This window comes from Rhipicephalus sanguineus, chromosome 11, assembly GCF_013339695.2.
Source record: "Rhipicephalus sanguineus isolate Rsan-2018 chromosome 11, BIME_Rsan_1.4, whole genome shotgun sequence".
Taxonomy (NCBI): domain Eukaryota; kingdom Metazoa; phylum Arthropoda; class Arachnida; order Ixodida; family Ixodidae; genus Rhipicephalus; species Rhipicephalus sanguineus.
The window spans coordinates 140,463,110-140,480,130 of NC_051186.1; the positions used below are offsets into that span (position 1 = coordinate 140,463,110).

Genomic DNA, 17,021 nt, shown 5'->3' on the forward strand with positions numbered 1-17,021 from the left:
GAGCTTTGCGTGCAGTGGCGCGACATGCACTTTGAGCTCGATTTTATATACGTTCTAGGTGATATACATTTATATTTCATAGGTGATGCGTGTGTGTTCACGCAAATCTATCCCACAAGTTATCTCGCCTTCAAAATTTGTGTCAGTACTCCTCTGTCTGTCCTTTTAAAGTACTCCTCTAACGAAGTCTCTTCGCGGTGTAAGGCAAAACGCTGGATTGCACACATCACTGACATATCTGAACCAGCGAACGTTATGACAACGAAACGAAGCCTGTAGGAACCTCTTGATTGTTGACGTCGACGGGATAAAACAGTGTTCTTCACGTCTCCGTTATTTCTGGCATTCCCAGTGCAGCTTGTCGCTTGGCACGAAGTTGTCCCTCTGAGAACTCAAAGGTAAGAGGTTCTCGAAAAGATGCACGTGCAGGTATTAGGCTGCAGGTGCATATTAGGGTATTACCGTCACTGCCGCATCTTGCTAACAAGTTTTAGTCCCACGCGTGGTCTCACCTTTCTCTCTTTATTCTTTCGACGAAAAGCATGGGAGAGCTTCCACGGCCAGGCACGTAGCGAGGATTTTTTTTCGGGGGAGGGGGGCAAGGCCTAATTGTTCGAAAGAAGTCTTTCCATGGCAAAAAGAAACAAAATGTTGCCCGGGAATATAGAAGGCTGCACGAACTTCGGGGGGGGGGGGGCGCCCTTGCCTACGTGCCTGTCCACAGCAGCTGCAGGTTTTTCGGATGGCAGTCCTAATGCTGTAGGTTTGACGTTGCACTGCGCTTTTTACAGCGTAGGAGTGAAAGGAAAGTGGCTGCATCGCCTTTGTTTACGACAAGAATTTCCACTCTCAAATTTGGCAGGAAACAGCGGTGCGCATTGACAAGGCACAGGCGGCTGGCGACTGGCCCACCATCCTGCGAGTGTCTAGACGCGCGTTGCTACCCGAGTCGTATGAATCTGGAGACTGGTACTGTGGTTGCCACTTGACCCGTCCCGGCGACACGAGGTAAGCGTATCAAACTTTCGGTTTGATATCGTCACCCCTTGATTCTTTTGTTTCTGAGATCAAGAAGACTTGAAACGTGCCTATCATTGCTAGCTGCAGTATTGGAGATACCAGTCACTTCAGGGCAGCCAAGAAATCCGCAAACTTACTATAGTGTATCTTTCTGCAGCCCTTCTAATGCAGTTACGAGGAATGTACGAATATCCTACAGAATCTGCTATAACGCTATGATTGAATTAAGTACTTTTTTCTTCAGTATAGTTTTTCCACATGTTAAAAAACTTTAAGGTATGTTTTCCAAGACATGTGAAAGAATATGAACATGAATTGTTTTCTTTTGCATGAAATAAACGCTGCCCACGATTTTGTGTTCGGAAGTTTCAAAGGTACTGAAGCAATGACACACTGACTGAGATAAATTGTCTAAAGTACAAGCGATATGTCGCACGCTCATATATTCAGCATCTCTTGCTCATGCTCAGCCCGATATAATGTTAATACGCACATTGCGATTTATTCTTTCGGTTACAAAGTGCGCAGCTATATTTTTTAGCTATTATGCAGAAACTCACTTGCAAGGCTTACATAAATATGCATAAGCACTGTGCCACTTGCTAATTTTCGTCGTCTGTGATGCTGCTGCCGTTCTGCTTTGTCGTTGCTGTCTTCGTTTTACTTGTTAAAACGATGTGACGTACGCGTGGAGATGAGCAAGTGGAGCAGTGCTTTATTTATTTTGAAGCACTCTCTAAAATAAATAGTTTCATTTGCAAACGGCACATGCGCAGCTCCGAAACCACCTCCCTACACTCGCGTGCCTCCCCTGGTCCGGCTGTCAGAAACGCTATTTCTTTATCGGTTAAAACCAGTGACGGTTCACGCATGCATTTCTATCCTTGTTTCTTTATCAAGAAGGCTTCTAAGAGCCGCCACTCGTGCCTTGTCGCCTTGAAAGGTTTGACCTCACTTCTCAGCGACTGAAAACTACCTGGAGTGGGTTGAGGGAAAGCAATAACGGTATTACGGTACCGCTCTTCCTTTCTCGCTCATTGTGCTTTCGCCACTGCTAATTGCGGTAAAGGCACCCCAACACCACAAAAGCTTTTGTCGAAATTTACTGTGTGGTGTCACGCCTCATTATTGCCTGTCAGCCCATGCATTCTTTACGATCCACCTGTCGTTCGGGAGACGCACTAGTGCGTCACTGGAACTGGGAGCGGACGAGCGAGAGAGGAGGAGCGCTACCGTAATCCCGTACCCTATTTGTGTACCGTGTTTCCGCAACTGGATAAAAGACTCTAATAGCGCACCGTGCACCTGCCGTGTCGTCTCTGCCGTCTGTTCGGCGCCATACGGATGACTTTTGTCCAAACGAATAATCCGAGTACAAGAGCTGACAACGCGAGGTCAACGAGCCTCCTAATCCCCGGAAGGATCGTGAGAGATGGCGGTCCTCAACCTCTGAAGTCTTGCGCGATCAACGGGACATTGAATTTTAAAGTGCAGGTGTGTGCTCATCATTATGACCTTACCAGTGATGCTACCGAGGACTTCTGATTTGGAGCAATTTTTGGAGCAGCAAAATTTCCGTTTTGGAGCAATTTGGAGCAGCAAAATTTCCATCTTGGAGCACTTTGGAGCAGATAATCTTGCATCTGGGAGCACTTTGGAGCAGCGAATTTTACATCCTGTAGTGCAATACAGAAGCATATTGCATTAACATTCAAGCACCTCATTATCATTATGGGGCTCTTATGAAGGCTAGAAATATTTCGATTCATTGCAAATCTCAAGGAAAAAATCATCCCAGGAGCATAGGCGTGCGCACAGGGGGGGCAGGGGGGGACGTCCCCCCCCCCTTATCACCTAAGAGGGGGGGGCGCAAAATTTGCCCCGTACATTGACCCTTCCGATAGCAATTATATGGACACTCTCGGCGGATTTTTGCCGTCGCCGTTGCCGTAATTTTCCGTATAAAGTCCAAATTAATAACATCACCACGCGCATTCTAGCCGCGGGTAAAAGCTCGCGAGCGTTGGCGACGAACGCGGCTGAAGCGGAGATTAAACTAGCCGGCTGTCTGTCTCCGCCGCACGGACAGCACATGCGATAACATCTTCCCGCGTGCGGGCCTGCCGTCGATTGCTCATCAAACAGAGAGGAAACGCCCCGCCCGTCTTTCGTAAGGAGCATGAAGGGACGCCAGGGGAGCGGAAGGGGGGGGGGACCGCATCGATCGAAGGGCGCAGTCGCTTGCGCGCGCGCTATCTCGAGACATCAGGAGACGGCTCGTAAACTTGCTGTGCTCTCAACGCTTACTTCGCGTTTAGGGACTAAACACGCGCTATCCGCACACCCGCTCCGCACGTGGCGGGACACCTGCCGCCCGCAAACGGAGGAGGAAAAACCGGAACGATGCCAATCGTCGCACACACGGTACCGGTTTTTCCTTTTCCGTTTGCGAGCGGCAGGTGTCCCTCCACGTGCGGAGCGGGTGTGCGGATAGCGCGTGTATAGTCCCTTAGAGAACTCATAGCAAGGAAACGCTTCGGTTCCTGGAGGGGATATATTCCCTTAAACCAGCGTTTTGTTGAGTTACGCGAGATCGGATCCAAAAGAGTTAGCTGCTAGTCTTACTTCTTTTCACAATACATTTTTTTTGGTATCGCATTCATTTCTTCGCTCTTAAGCGAAACTTAGTTTTTTTAACCGTTAGCTATTGACCCCTGAAAGCAAGGGGCGGACGTGTAACATGGCGTAGCCGCTTCACTGTGGGCCGTCAGCGACGGGCCCGCTACTGACAGCTGCGCATTTGCGGCTGCTCCGACCAGGAGATATGATTTTACTAATGAGATGACATTTTTAAAAAAGTAAGCAAAAAATTCGAATTGGAACCCAGCACGTGAGCTTGAAACGGCAGGGCCTTTTAGGGGGTATTTACCGCAGAGTGATTACAAACTCGGACGTGCTGGCGGAAGGAATTACGAAAAAGCTGTTCTGGATGAAGATCCATGGATAAAGTATATCTGAGGAAAAGTGTCAACGTGTTTCCACCGTTCGCGTGCTCTTCCATAAACGCGAAGCAAGGAAAATTTGATATTGTCCCATGTGTCTACTGCGAGCGATCCCAGATTTCATTCCGCGATGTCCGGAAACAGAAGTGACAGACATTTTAGCGGCACTCATGTAGTTATTACTGAACATTGCTTTCCTTACGTGCCGTGCGACGCTTGAAACGAGCTATCAGCAGCGTTTCTGGAACAGACGACGTCCGCCGATGAATCGCCGTCGCACTTTCTCGCTACCGATAGGCCTAGACGTCACGAGCCTCTGCGGAGAGCGCGTTTTGCTGTCGAGCCGACTTGCAGAACAGAAGTTGCGTCGGCACCGTGCATGGCATCGTGGCTTACTCGGAACGCACGCACGAGCGCTATTTATTCAGCGGAATAATTCTTGGTCCATGACTGCGACTTTATTGGCAGCCCCAAGATTGAGCTGCACATGTTCTGACGCGTCGGCGGTGCGATTGCCGGTGATAGACGCCTCGAAACCCGAGACTTTGGCGCAGTTTGGCGCAAATTTTGTCGATATTATCAGGATGGCGCAGTAAATACAATTTGGCGCACTTTGGCGCAGTTGGCGCAGGAGTGGAATCACTGCCTTACAAAGGTTCCAGGATTGGTGGAATCCTGGTGTGGTGACAGCGTGGAGAGAGGGAAAATGGGGTGGACCTCAATCTGCTACACTCAAACCTCGTTATAACGAACACGGATATAACGAATTATCGGTTATAACGAAGTAAATGAAGAATAGTCTTCTCATAGCTACAGTGTTACAAGTAAACGTTTATAACGAATTTTCGGATATAACGAAGTTATTTTCATGGCACATGCGACTTTGTTATAATGAGGTTTGAGTGTAATTTAATCCGGTGCTGGAGCACCGTGCCTGTTCCCTGTGATCTGGATAATGTAAATTACAGTAGACTCTCAGTAAACAGAAATCTCCTAAACGGAACTGCTGCTTAAATGGAACAAGTGCTTCTGACAAAATTGGTTTCGTACTTGTATTCTGCACCCTTGTTCATCTCTCAGTAAATGGAACTCCTGTTAAATGGAACATATTTTCCTGGTCCCTTCAGGTTCCGTTTAATGAGAGTCTACTGTACTTGTATAGTTTTCTTCCTTCCATCAACTTATCCTGATGACTGCCCGGCAAGACACCAAGCCGTGTTCGCACCGGCCACGCAACCCGATTTCTAACAAAGGCTTAGTGCAGCAAAATGGGCATATATACCTGACGTGTGGTAGCCCGTAATTTGTAGTAATTCTTCCAATTTATTAAGATTAGAAAACTGATTAGGACAAATGAGTGGAACCACTTTAAGTGCAAAGTAACAGTATTTATGCTGTGATGGGGTTCTTTTAATAACAGTAGCACTAAAAACAAAAGTGAGCGCCCCCCCCTCTCCAGTTGTCTTCAAGCGACCGCCCCCCCTAAAATGAGTGGCTGGATCCGCCCCTGCCGATAATGCTATCCTTATACAGTAGAACCCCGCTGATACGTTTTTGAAGGGACCGTAGGAAATAAACGTAAGAGACGGGAAACGTAAGAGCCGAAAAACAGGAAAAACGGCAAAATATTTAGTGGTACAGAATTTTATTTCAATTCTTACGAGCAGCACGAAAATCGGCGCGCTCAGCCGCGATCTAGTCGATGGATAGAAACGCGGAGCTTAGGACGGCCTCATCCACAGAAATGTAATCAACGTAAGTGATTTTTTTAACACCAACAGCTGTAGGCATGAAAGATCTAAGCACACGCAATCACGACCGGCGCGGCGAGTCCGACCGCGAACCGCACGCACGACCGTGCGAGCTCCAACCAGCTCGAACTCCTCCCGCTCTCCGACAAATAACGATGATGATGAGTCTACGCCAACGCGATGGCAGAAGTGAATGCCAATGTCGAAGGCCTTGCTTTCGCAAGCAATTACGTCATACACGCCATGTTTGTGCAATACAAATCTCAAAGGCTATTCTTTTGTCAATAGTAAATGCCAATCTCGAAGGCCTTGCTTTTGCGTGCAGTTACGTCATAGACGCCATCTTTGCAATTTGAATCTCGAAGGCCATGCTTTTGTTTGCATCAATTGAAAGATTCTGTTGCTTGCGCCTCTCATGCGGCTAATATTACGGTCAAACGAGGCCAAGCTGCGTGAAAATGCACCATGGCGGCTCTCTTTGGTAATCACTCGGTCGGCTCCGAGCGCACTTCGCAACGTATCATACGGGAACGGTCCGACAGTTACGACGTAACAGCGGGGTTCCCAATACATTGTATCCTATGGGAGCTATGCTGGGACCGGCGGAAAACGACGTAACTGCCGGGAAAACGCAGCAGTGAGGAACGTAACAGCGGGGTTCTACTGTATATATTTTTTCTTTTACATAGAATAATAGGAAAATTGAGAAATATGAAAAAATTTATTGTTACATATCGCTATAAGTGGATCACAGTGTACCATCAGGGGTCTCCAACTCACCTCAAGTAGCGGGCTGCACTGACAAAATTTTGTCTCCCGCAAGGGCAGGGACAGTGCAGAAGGTTAAAGCAGGGAGTAAAGGGGGGGGTGAACAAGATGTCGGCTAACGTTGCCATTTGAATGGGATTTGATGTCACATTGCAAGAAACATATAAAAACTTACCTAAACAATTAATGAAATCTAAACGCCACCAATTCTGAAATATAGTCTTTGTTCCACGATTATGTACCAACACATGGCGACCGTATGGGGTGCCTCATAAAACAAAATGTGTGACACCAGTCACTTCTCAAACATATTCACGAACATGCATATTATGAAAATAGAAAAACTACTGCACGAAAAGAATCATGCGTGAGCAGGGCGCTAGCAAAAGGTCCACGGGCCACTTGTTTGAGACCCCTGCTGTACATGATGACGTTAGTCGAACTCAATAATCAGAACCATGAGAACTTCTGAATGTTCTTTAGACATCATTAAAGCAGTGCATACATTGCAGCAGATGATTAGACAACCAAGCAGAGGCTCCCATGATGCTGTTATTTTAAAATGTTGTAACCAGGTTAACTAAACAAATTTCCTGTTGCTTGATGGCAACATTCTAGAGCCAGCGATACTTCCTGTTGAAGTTTATTTTTCCCCACATGGTGACAATCATGCCAACCTTTCCCCAAATCAAACCAGTGCCCAGAGCTCTCTCACCTTGGGGCAGTGCCGCGCTGGCCCAGCCACTGTCGTCGCGGACGCGGCGGCTGAAATCAGCTGAAGAGTTGCGTGAGTGCCTGAGGTCAAGCGAGGAAGCACGAGAGTGGCCCCTGACACCGCCTGTGCGCAGGTCAGACGAGCTGCGTGAGAGCTGTGGTGGAGGCACCATGGACGACAATGCCTGCCGGGCATCCAGCGAAGGGTTGCGTGAGTGGCCAGACGAGGAGGCTGGGGGTGGCCGGGAGCCACCCACCTCGGGCATCACGCGAAAAACTGAGCCTGGCCGCGCATCTGCAGGCCCAAGAAGACAACTGTCACTCTCTGGTGTCATTTTCCCACAACTGACAATACAAAGCGGACCCAAACTTGAGAGCCAAATTACTTTGACCCACTTTGAACCCATGGTGATACAATGAACACCAGAGTCTACATTCTTTAGGTCTCATCAAGAAATCCAGCTTACTGGGATGTAGGGCAAGTGAAGCTGCAAAGTTTAGCTCTCTTGCAACTATACCTAACCCTTTTTGTACATGGGTGATTCCACGAGAGATCGAACATGCCTGTCCGGTAGCAATTTTTGTTTTGCCTGGGTTCTTTATATGTTATGTGGGCACATTCAAAGTGCACGGAACCGAAAGTTTTATTTCCAAGAAACGCTCCCAGCGCGCCAAAAAATATTTGAAGGTGGCGGCGCGGGCCTCCTGTTTTTGCTCGGATTTCACGGCCGAATTTAACGCGAACTATAAATGATGTGTCGAAAATTTTTTCTGCTAGCTTTAATACGCATTACTGTGAATTACATCCATGCTTTTTTATGCCGTCCTCAAAAAGAAGAAAATATGAAAAAAAGGCAAACACGGCCAAAATCAAAAAAGGGTCCTAAGTTAGAGGCACCTTGGCGCCTTTGCTATTTTAACCAGAAACTTGAAAACAATGTCAACTATAAAAAAGAGCGTTTGCAACACCTATACGGAAGATAATTTTTCTACAGGCAGCGCAAAAAAAAGAAAAACATAGTTAAAGTGAGTTTTTTCAAAAAGTACATTTTCAAAAAATAAAATAAAAAAAACTCCGGTCTCAATTTTGACGACAATTTTTTATCGAAGAGCGCTTATTTCAATGACACACGGTTTTAATATCATATGTCCTCATTTGCTTTGTTTACAAGATATAACTGGCCAAAATGACCCTTGCTGTGTGTGCTCACTTCAGTGCGCCTGATGGTTGTTATTAGCTTGCATTGTGCGTAAATCGCAGTTTTAATTATTCTGCTGCAGCAAAACCTTGCTCTGGTGGCGTTTCGTCAAGAAAAATGTGTTCTCAGATTTTATGTGTGTCTAGCGTGTGCAAAAGTGGGCTGCTGCCGCCCTCTAAATGGCTAACGTGTAAACAGTTTGCAGCCTACAACCTCGCCTACAATCATCAGAGAAAAGATGGGCGCGCCTGTTCAAGATATCAATCGCTTCTTCTTCCTGAAGGAATGCCTGGTCTACGTCATCGCGGTTAGATGTAGACAGGTTTTCCTTGAGGAGCGTAAAGCAATGCAAGCAGACTTCGCAGGTGTCGCGAAGATCCTCAGCCTATGAGAGTAGCTTCTGGAGGTAGGCAACAACAAAAAGAGCAAAGAAAAAAATATGCGCAACAAAAATGTTTTCCTCAGCAATCTTCTTTTTGTGAACGCGTAAATAATCAGCCCTGAAAACCTCCTGTAAACAAGCGGTGAATAGCATTGGAGAGATCGTGTCCCCCTGCCGTACGCCCTTCTTTATTGGGATTCTGTCGCTTTCTTTATGGAGGACTATAGTGGCTGTGGATCCGCTGTAGATTTCTTCCATTATGTTTATATAGGCTTCATCGATGCCCTGGTTCCGCAGTGCCTGCATGACTGCTGATGTCTCCACCAAATCAAACGTCTTCTCGTAATCTATGAAGGCTATGTATAGGAGTTGGTTATATTCCGCGCATTTCTCTATCACCTGATTGATAGTATGAATATGGTCTATTGTTGAGAAGCCTGTATGAAATCCTGCCTGGTCCTTTGGTTGATTGAACTCTGATGTCACATTAATTCTGTTCGCAATTACTTTTGTAAATAGCTTGTAGACAATTGACGGACAGTAAGCTGATGGGCCTGTAATTTTTCAGATCCTTGACATCCCTTTTCTTATGGATCAAGATGATGTTGGCATTCTTCCAAGATTCTGGTATCCTCCCCGTCGAGAGACACTTCGTATACAGGGTGGCCAGTTTTTCTAACATAATCTCTCCACCGTCTTTCAACAGGTCTGATGTTACCTGATCCTCACCAGCGGCTTTGCCTCTTTGCATTCCCTTTACGGCTTTCTTTACTTCTCCTGTCAAAACTGGTGGGATGTCAGATCCTTCTGGGCTATTACTGCTTCTTACGTTATCATCTTGACTGTCTCTGCTGCTGTACAGATCTCTCTAGGACCCTTCCGCTACCTCAACTATTCTATACATATTGGTTGTGACTTTGCCTTCCTTGTCCCTTAATGCATACATCTGATTTTTGCCTATGCACAGTTTTATCTTCATAGCTTTGAGGCTTCTTCTGTTCTTTAGTGCCCTAGATTGGGAAGAATTAGGGATAAGAATTAATGGAGAGTATCTCAGTAACCTGCGATTCACTGATGACATTGCATTGATGAGTAACACGGGAGACGAATTACAGCTTATGATTACTGAACTGGATACGGAAAGTAGAAGAGTAGGTCTGAAAATTAATATGCATAAAACTAAAGTAATGTGGAACAATCTTGGCAGAGAACAGCGCTTTGCGATAGGTGGCGAGACACTGGAAGTTGTAAAAAAATACGTCTACTTAGGACAAGTAGTAACCGCGGAGCCGAACCATGAGAGCGAAATAACTAGAAGACTAAGGATTGAGTTTGGCGTAACCGACCTCCACAATGTCCGGCAGTATGCTCGATGCGAATGTGAGAACAAAGTGCTTTGTCTCGATTTCCTTGTTTTCTCGTTTGGTTTTTATTCTGTACACATTCGTGACATTTTGGTCCTTCAGTCCGTTTTGGAGTTCTTCTTCACTCATGTATTTTAGGTCATCGTCAGAAATTACACCTTGGACGGTGTTTAGTGAGCGGTGAGGGGTAATGGATACTGGAATGTCTTCGAAGGCTGTGCATTTTGAAAGGTTCTCGTACTGGTGTTGGTAGAGCACTTCTATAGGAAGGTCCCCATTGGCCAGCTTCTTTATCTTATATCCTTGCCCTAAGGTGTCTGTTAGGGTTCTGGAGACTTTGAAGGGAGAAACATGTCTTGCTGTTATTTCTGAGTGCTCGCTGTGAATCACGTGGTATCTAGGAAAGGTGCTTTTGTTGTTCGTAAAGAACTTGGCTGTTACATCGGTGCGCGTCCTCTTCCGAGGATGGCGATCAGGCGAAGAAAGCGAAGTGTCCATAAAATTTGTACGTGTTTCGGCCTCGGTACCAGCCGCCCACCACAGAGCACAACGAGGGGACAGGACAGGAATTCGTGAGCAAGCCCTGCCCGCGCCAGCTGTACACCGCAACTATAACCAAATACAGTCAACTGCCGATTTTTCAGACTCCCTAGGGACCGCGAAATCGTCCGAAAAAGCGGGCAGTCCGAAAAAACAAATTCATGCTTTTTTATTCTGCTCAAGTGGTCAAATCGCCACAGCCACGTCCGAAATAGCTTTAATGCCTCCCAGTACAATTATCAGGCATTGTGGTGCGCTCCCAGGCTCTCGCAAATACATTCGGTACCTGCCGCGAACCCCGCTTAACTACGTACGTGCCAACCGCCACTTTTGCATCTTGTGATGAGCGCCGCTGATAACAGCAAAGCGCGGAATATATTACGGCTATCTCGCATGAAGCGTTTGTAAACGATGACGCGGAACACAGACTGTGGCGGAAGAGCGGACGACTCGACCGGCTTTCCCCAATGTGTGCGCGCAAACATGCGCACACACATCGCCGAATCGCCGCCGATACGCAGCATTCGCTGCCGTGTCAAGCTGATCGTTTCTAGTTGTGTGCAGCACATCGCCAACTAAGCTGACGCCGTCACTTTACTGTTGCTGTATCGTACGCACGCATTTATCATGAAAGGGTTCGTGATGCGCACTTAGTTCCTGACCGCACACGGGCGCGGCAATGGCGAGCTGGTTTCGTCCGCGAAGGCAACGCGTCTATGCAGCGCACTTAGCGGTCTCGCACAAAGAGGCAGCAGCAATGGCGGCGCGGCGCATTTGGGCTCTCGCCTATTAAATGCGTGCAGTACGCATGCAACTGCGCTAGGCCACGTGCACTACCGAGCAGTTAACTGAAGATGCTTATCGTAAGGGTTGTCAGCGATTAAGTCGTACCGGAGCGTTTGCCAGCTGCCGCCATCACGTTTCCGTGCATTTCCGCTGCTTATCCGTAACATCGCCACACGGCGCCGCGATAGCGGCCCCTTTGAATTTCTGGTCTGCTTCACCCCATAACGCTTCGGCATTGCGACAAAGCTGACTTTCGGACTCTGCTACTGTCGCACACAGATCGACTCGCGTACGCGCTGGTTCGAACCTACGAGATGATAGACGCGGCAGAGGTGGGGGCTTCAAATAATGCCTTTCGGACCTGCAATTTGGGCAGAAAGTCCGAAAAATCGGACGCGCAGTAGCTTCAGCGTCCGAAATTTTGGACGGTCTAATACATTGAAGTCTATGGGGCTGGTGACGGTGCCGCGAGAGCGTCCGAATTTTCGAGCATGTCCGAAAAATCGGGCGTCCGAAAAATGGGCAGTTGACTGTACAGTGAAACCTCGTTAATACGTACTTGCCGGGAACGCGGCATAACTACGCACTAAACGGTAGTACGCATTAACCACGAAGTACAAATTTGCCTCTCCTGGCGTACGCCATCGCCGGAGCAAAGAAATAGAGTGCCACAGCAAATATTGCCTAAAGTCCCCATCGCAAAACCTTTTCTTTCTTTTTACCAAAGTAGAGAGAAGATCCTGGCACTCTCGCACGACCGCCGGATAGCGCACGGTGGCCACGCCAAAGAGCATTTCGAAACTATTAAAAGGGTCCGGGATAGGCAGTGACCAACATAACGACAAAACAGGCAGTGTCTGCATTCCGCGATATATGTGTATGCGCCTCAGGCTGGTTCGCCACACGAGGTTAACCCTTGCCGCCGCGAAAAGAGGAAATGAACTGAATTAAGATACGAGAAGACAGGAAAGATTAAAAGTCAGAGAGAAAGACGAAGATGAGGGGAGGGAGAGACAGGAAAAGGCGACTGCCAGTTTCCCCTGGGTGGGTCAGCCCAGGGGTGCCGTCTACATGAAGCCGGGGCCAAAGGGGTGTGTTGCCTCTGCCGGGGGGCCATAAAGGTCCAGTCACCCGGCGTCGGCTCAACCCCCAGGATCCCCTTTTCCCCGGACATGGCAAAGCCACGCACGGCGGGGCGTTGGAGGGGTCTAGGGAGAGACCCCCTATTAGCTCGGGTCCGTTGTGACGCTACACATCAAACGCCTGTTTGCGCAGACGCCCCTGCGGGGTGTACGAGATGATTTACATGCCACACTCATGGCGCACTCGCGGCCGTTTCGCTAGATTGATATACATCAAAATTGGCATTGTGCGATGTGACTGTATGAAGAACATGAATAACAGCTGGTAACATGAAAACCATGACATGCATGTCATGTATTTCATGATTTACATGCCACGCTCATGGTGAATTCACGGTCGTTTCGCTTGCTTGATATACATCAAAATTGGTATTGCGCGACCCGACTGTATGGCGAAAGTTAATGAGAGGTGGTAACATGAAAATCATGACATGCAAGTCATGTACGACATGGTTCGCTCATAGTGCATTTGTGGCCGTATCGCTAGCTTGATATACACCAAAATTGGTATTGTGCGACACGACTGTATGACGAACGTAAACAAGAGGTGGTTACGTGAAAATCACGACATGCAAGTCATGTACGACATGAACTACTCATGGTGCGCTCTCGGCCATTTCGCTAGATTGATATGCACTAAAATTCGTATTGCGCGATGTTACTGTATGAAGAACATGAACAACAGTTGGTAACATGAAAACAATGACATTCACGTCGTGTATGTCATGATTTACATGCCACGCTCATGGTGCATTCGCGGCCGTTTTGCTAGCTTGATATACACCAAAATTGATATTGCGCGACGTGACTGTATGACAACCATAAATACCAGGTGGGATCTTGAAATTCATGATACGCATATCATTTACGGCATGATTTACCTGCCACACTTATTGTCCGATCGCGGCCGTTTCGCTAGATTGATATACACCAAAATTTGTATTGCGCGATGCGACTGTATGACGAATATAAGTGATAGGTGCTAATATCAAAACCATGATCAGGGGTGAGACGGCTGAAATCGATTTGGGAGCAGTTTTGGGAGCAGCAAAATTTCAATTTAGGAGCAGGAGAACCTTGTTTGGGAGCAGTTAGTGGCATTTATTATGTCGTTTTTGGAGCTTGAAAAAAACAAATTTGTAGCAACTTGGAGGAAGAAACGCACATTTTAATCGGCTTAGAATACACATAACGTTCAAAGAGCCTTTGGAGAAAGCTTTTTTTTTAACAGATTATTGCCAGGTATGAAGTACACTACCTTTTTACAAACTACGCAATTTATATAACCCGGGTAACAACATATGAAATAGATGAAAAAGTTTTTTAACTAGGTTCACTTTACATTTGAAAATAAAAAAAGAAAAAACATCACATTTTTCAAATAATAAAAAAATCTGATTGCACAAGAATTGTAGTCACATAGCAGTAGGTCTTTGAATGGTCAATGAACGATTCTTACTAGCACGCGATTGCGGCGATGCCTTCACGTGTAACATCAGAAAAGAACAAAAGCGGTATGGCGGCCACCGATGAACGCATGGGGGTGGGGGGGGGTCACATATACAGTACACTGCCGATTTTTTGGACGCCCGATTTTCCGGACATGCTCGAAAATTCGGACACTATCGCGGCACCGTCACCAGCCCCATGGACGTCAATGTATAAAAACGTCCGAAATTTCGGACGCTGAAACTCTTCGGTGTCCGATTTTTCGGACTTTCTGCCCGAATTGTGGGTCCGAAAGGCATGAATTGGAGCCCTCACCTCTGCCGCGTCAATCATCTCTTAGGTTTGAACCAGCGCGTACGCGAGTCGATCTGTGTGCGACAGTAGCAGAGTCCGAAAGTCAGCTTTGCCGCAATGCCGAAGCGTTATGGGGTGAAGCAGACCAGAAATTCAAAGGGGCCGCTATCGCGGCGCCGTGCGGCGATGTTACGGATAAGCAGCGGAAATGCACGGAGGCGTGATGGCGGCAGCTGGCAAACGCTCCGGTACGACTTAATCGCTGACAACCCTTACGATAAGCATCTTCAGTTAACTGCTCGGTAGTGCACGTGGCCTAGCGCAGTTGCATGCGTACTGCACGCATTTAATAGGCGAGAGCCCAAATGCGCCGCGCCGCCATTGCTGCTGCCTCTTTGTGCGAGACCGCTAAGTGCGCTGCATAGACGCGTTGCCTTCGCGGACGAAACCAGCTCGCCATTGCCACGCCCGTGTGCGGTCAAGAACTAAGTGCGCATCACGAACCCTTTCATGATAAATGCGTGCGTACGATACAGCAACAGTAAAGTGACGGCGTCAGTTTAGTTGGCGATGTACTGCACACAACTAGAAACGATCGGCTTGATACGGCAGCAAATGCTGCGTATCGGCGGCTATTCGGCGATGTGTGTGCGCATATGCGCACACGCATCGGGGAATGCCGGACGAGTCGTCCGCTCTTCCGCCACAGTCTTTGTGTTCCGCGTCATCGTTTACAAACGCTTCATGTGAGATAGCCGTAATCTATTCCGCGCTTTGCTGTTATCAGCGGCGCTCATCACGAGATGTAAAAGTGGCGGTTGGCACGTACGTAGTTAAGCGGGGTTCGCGGCAGGTACCGAATGTATTTGCGAGAGCGTGGGCGCGCACTAAAATGCCTGATAATTGTACTGGGAGGCATTAAAGCTATTTCGGACGTGGCTGTGGCGATTTGACCGCTTAAGCGGAATAAAAAAGCATGAATTTGTTTTTTCGGTCTGCCCGATTTTTCGGACGATTTCGCGGTCCCTAGGGAGTCCGAAAAATCGGCAGTTGACTGTTTACAACCACTCAGAGGCGATTACCACAGCACTATGGAAGCCTCCATTACAAAGGCGCGTAGAAGGACACGCTTGGGCGCGTTAACATGTTCTGCGAACGTATCCCTGGCGCTGCTTCTAAAGTTACGTTTTCCCATGCTGAAACTGATGCAGGCTTGAAAATTCTTGCTTGCGGGGTCGTTTCGGCGCAGTTCGGCGCAATTTTTGCAATTTTTATGCTTTCGGAGCAGCTTGGCGCAGGAAAACGGAATCGTATCAAAAATGCGCAATATGCGCAGCTGTCTCACCCCTGCATGATATGCATGTCATGTATGACATGATTTACATGCCATACTCATGGTGCACTCGCGGCCATTTCGCCCGTTTGATATACACCAAAATTGGTATTGTGCGATGTGACTGTATGACGAACATAAATGACAGGTCCTAACATGCGAATCATGTTATGCATGTCATGTATGGTATGATTTACATGACACTGTCACGGTGCGCTTCCGGCCATTTTGTTAACTGGATATATACCAAAACTAGTATGGCATGACACGAGTGCGTGATGAACATAAACGACAGGTCATGCATTGTACATACCAGACTATATGTCTCATTAGCATGGCATATCCCAGATTGTGGATGCATGGGTGCATGGCAAACATGCGATATATAGTGAACTAGATGGCATGGCATGAATGATTTCATTTGGCTCAAAGTCAAACATGTATGCAGCTCTTTGCTGGCTGTTTCGCATTACATCGATTCCCACAGTGCCTGGGATCTGCCGGATTTTTCTGGCAGAAAACAACAACCTAACGCCTGCCCTGCTGACCACTTTCTTAAGATTATGTGCCACCTTGTGCACATAAGGAATGACCACTACTTTTTTCTGCGGGTGTCCCCCTGATTCAACAGCTGATGGGCACTTGCTTTTAAAACCAGATACGAGGCTTTCTGCGATGCTGGTCAAAAGCGTTCTTGGGAAACCTGCAAGCTTCAGCCGTGCTACTTCAGAACAAAAACTCGCTTCGACTTGGTGGTCAGAGGACCTCTCAAGCGCCGCCTTCATGCAAGCCCTTGCAATACCGTGCTTGAATATTTGTATGTGCAGAAGAAAAAGGGAGAAGGCTCTTTAGAGACCTAGGCGCATAACCCCAACATACATGGCTGTTTGAGAACAAAAGTTCCAAGTCCAAGAAGCGTAGCCTATTGTCTGAAGGATGCTCAGTGGTCAATTCAAATGGATGTAATTCCGTGAGGAACACGTCAAAAATTTCTGCAGCAGGCTGCATGTCACAAGAGTTAGTGCTACAAAAATTAAAAAGTCATCCACATATCGCATCAGCTTTACCGTGCTAGTTTGTCTGAGCTTGCTCTTGAGATTACAGTCATAGCTGGCTATAAAACTGTCACTGAGAACAGGAGTGATGCATGAGCCTACGCAGACTTCTTTCCGTTGAATAAAAAGCTTATCATCTAAACTGATGAAGGTGGATTGCATGTAAAACTTTAAAAACTAAAAACTTGTCGACGGCAATTTCACATGCGTTCTGAAACTTAA

At 47.3% G+C, this 17,021-nt stretch overlaps 1 protein-coding gene across 5 annotated transcripts in view; it reads right to left on the bottom strand.

Moving 5' to 3' along the window:
* LOC119374811 (SH3KBP1-binding protein 1) overlaps nt 1-17,021 on the bottom strand; it is a 739,328-nt gene that overhangs the window by 463,962 nt on the left and 258,345 nt on the right. For all 5 annotated transcript variants that reach the window (XM_049411036.1, XM_037645000.2, XM_049411037.1 and 2 more), the window contains one exon: nt 7,257-7,550. In XM_049411036.1, coding sequence (XP_049266993.1) covers nt 7,257-7,550 — 294 coding nt within the window. The remainder of the gene's footprint in view (nt 1-7,256; nt 7,551-17,021) is intronic.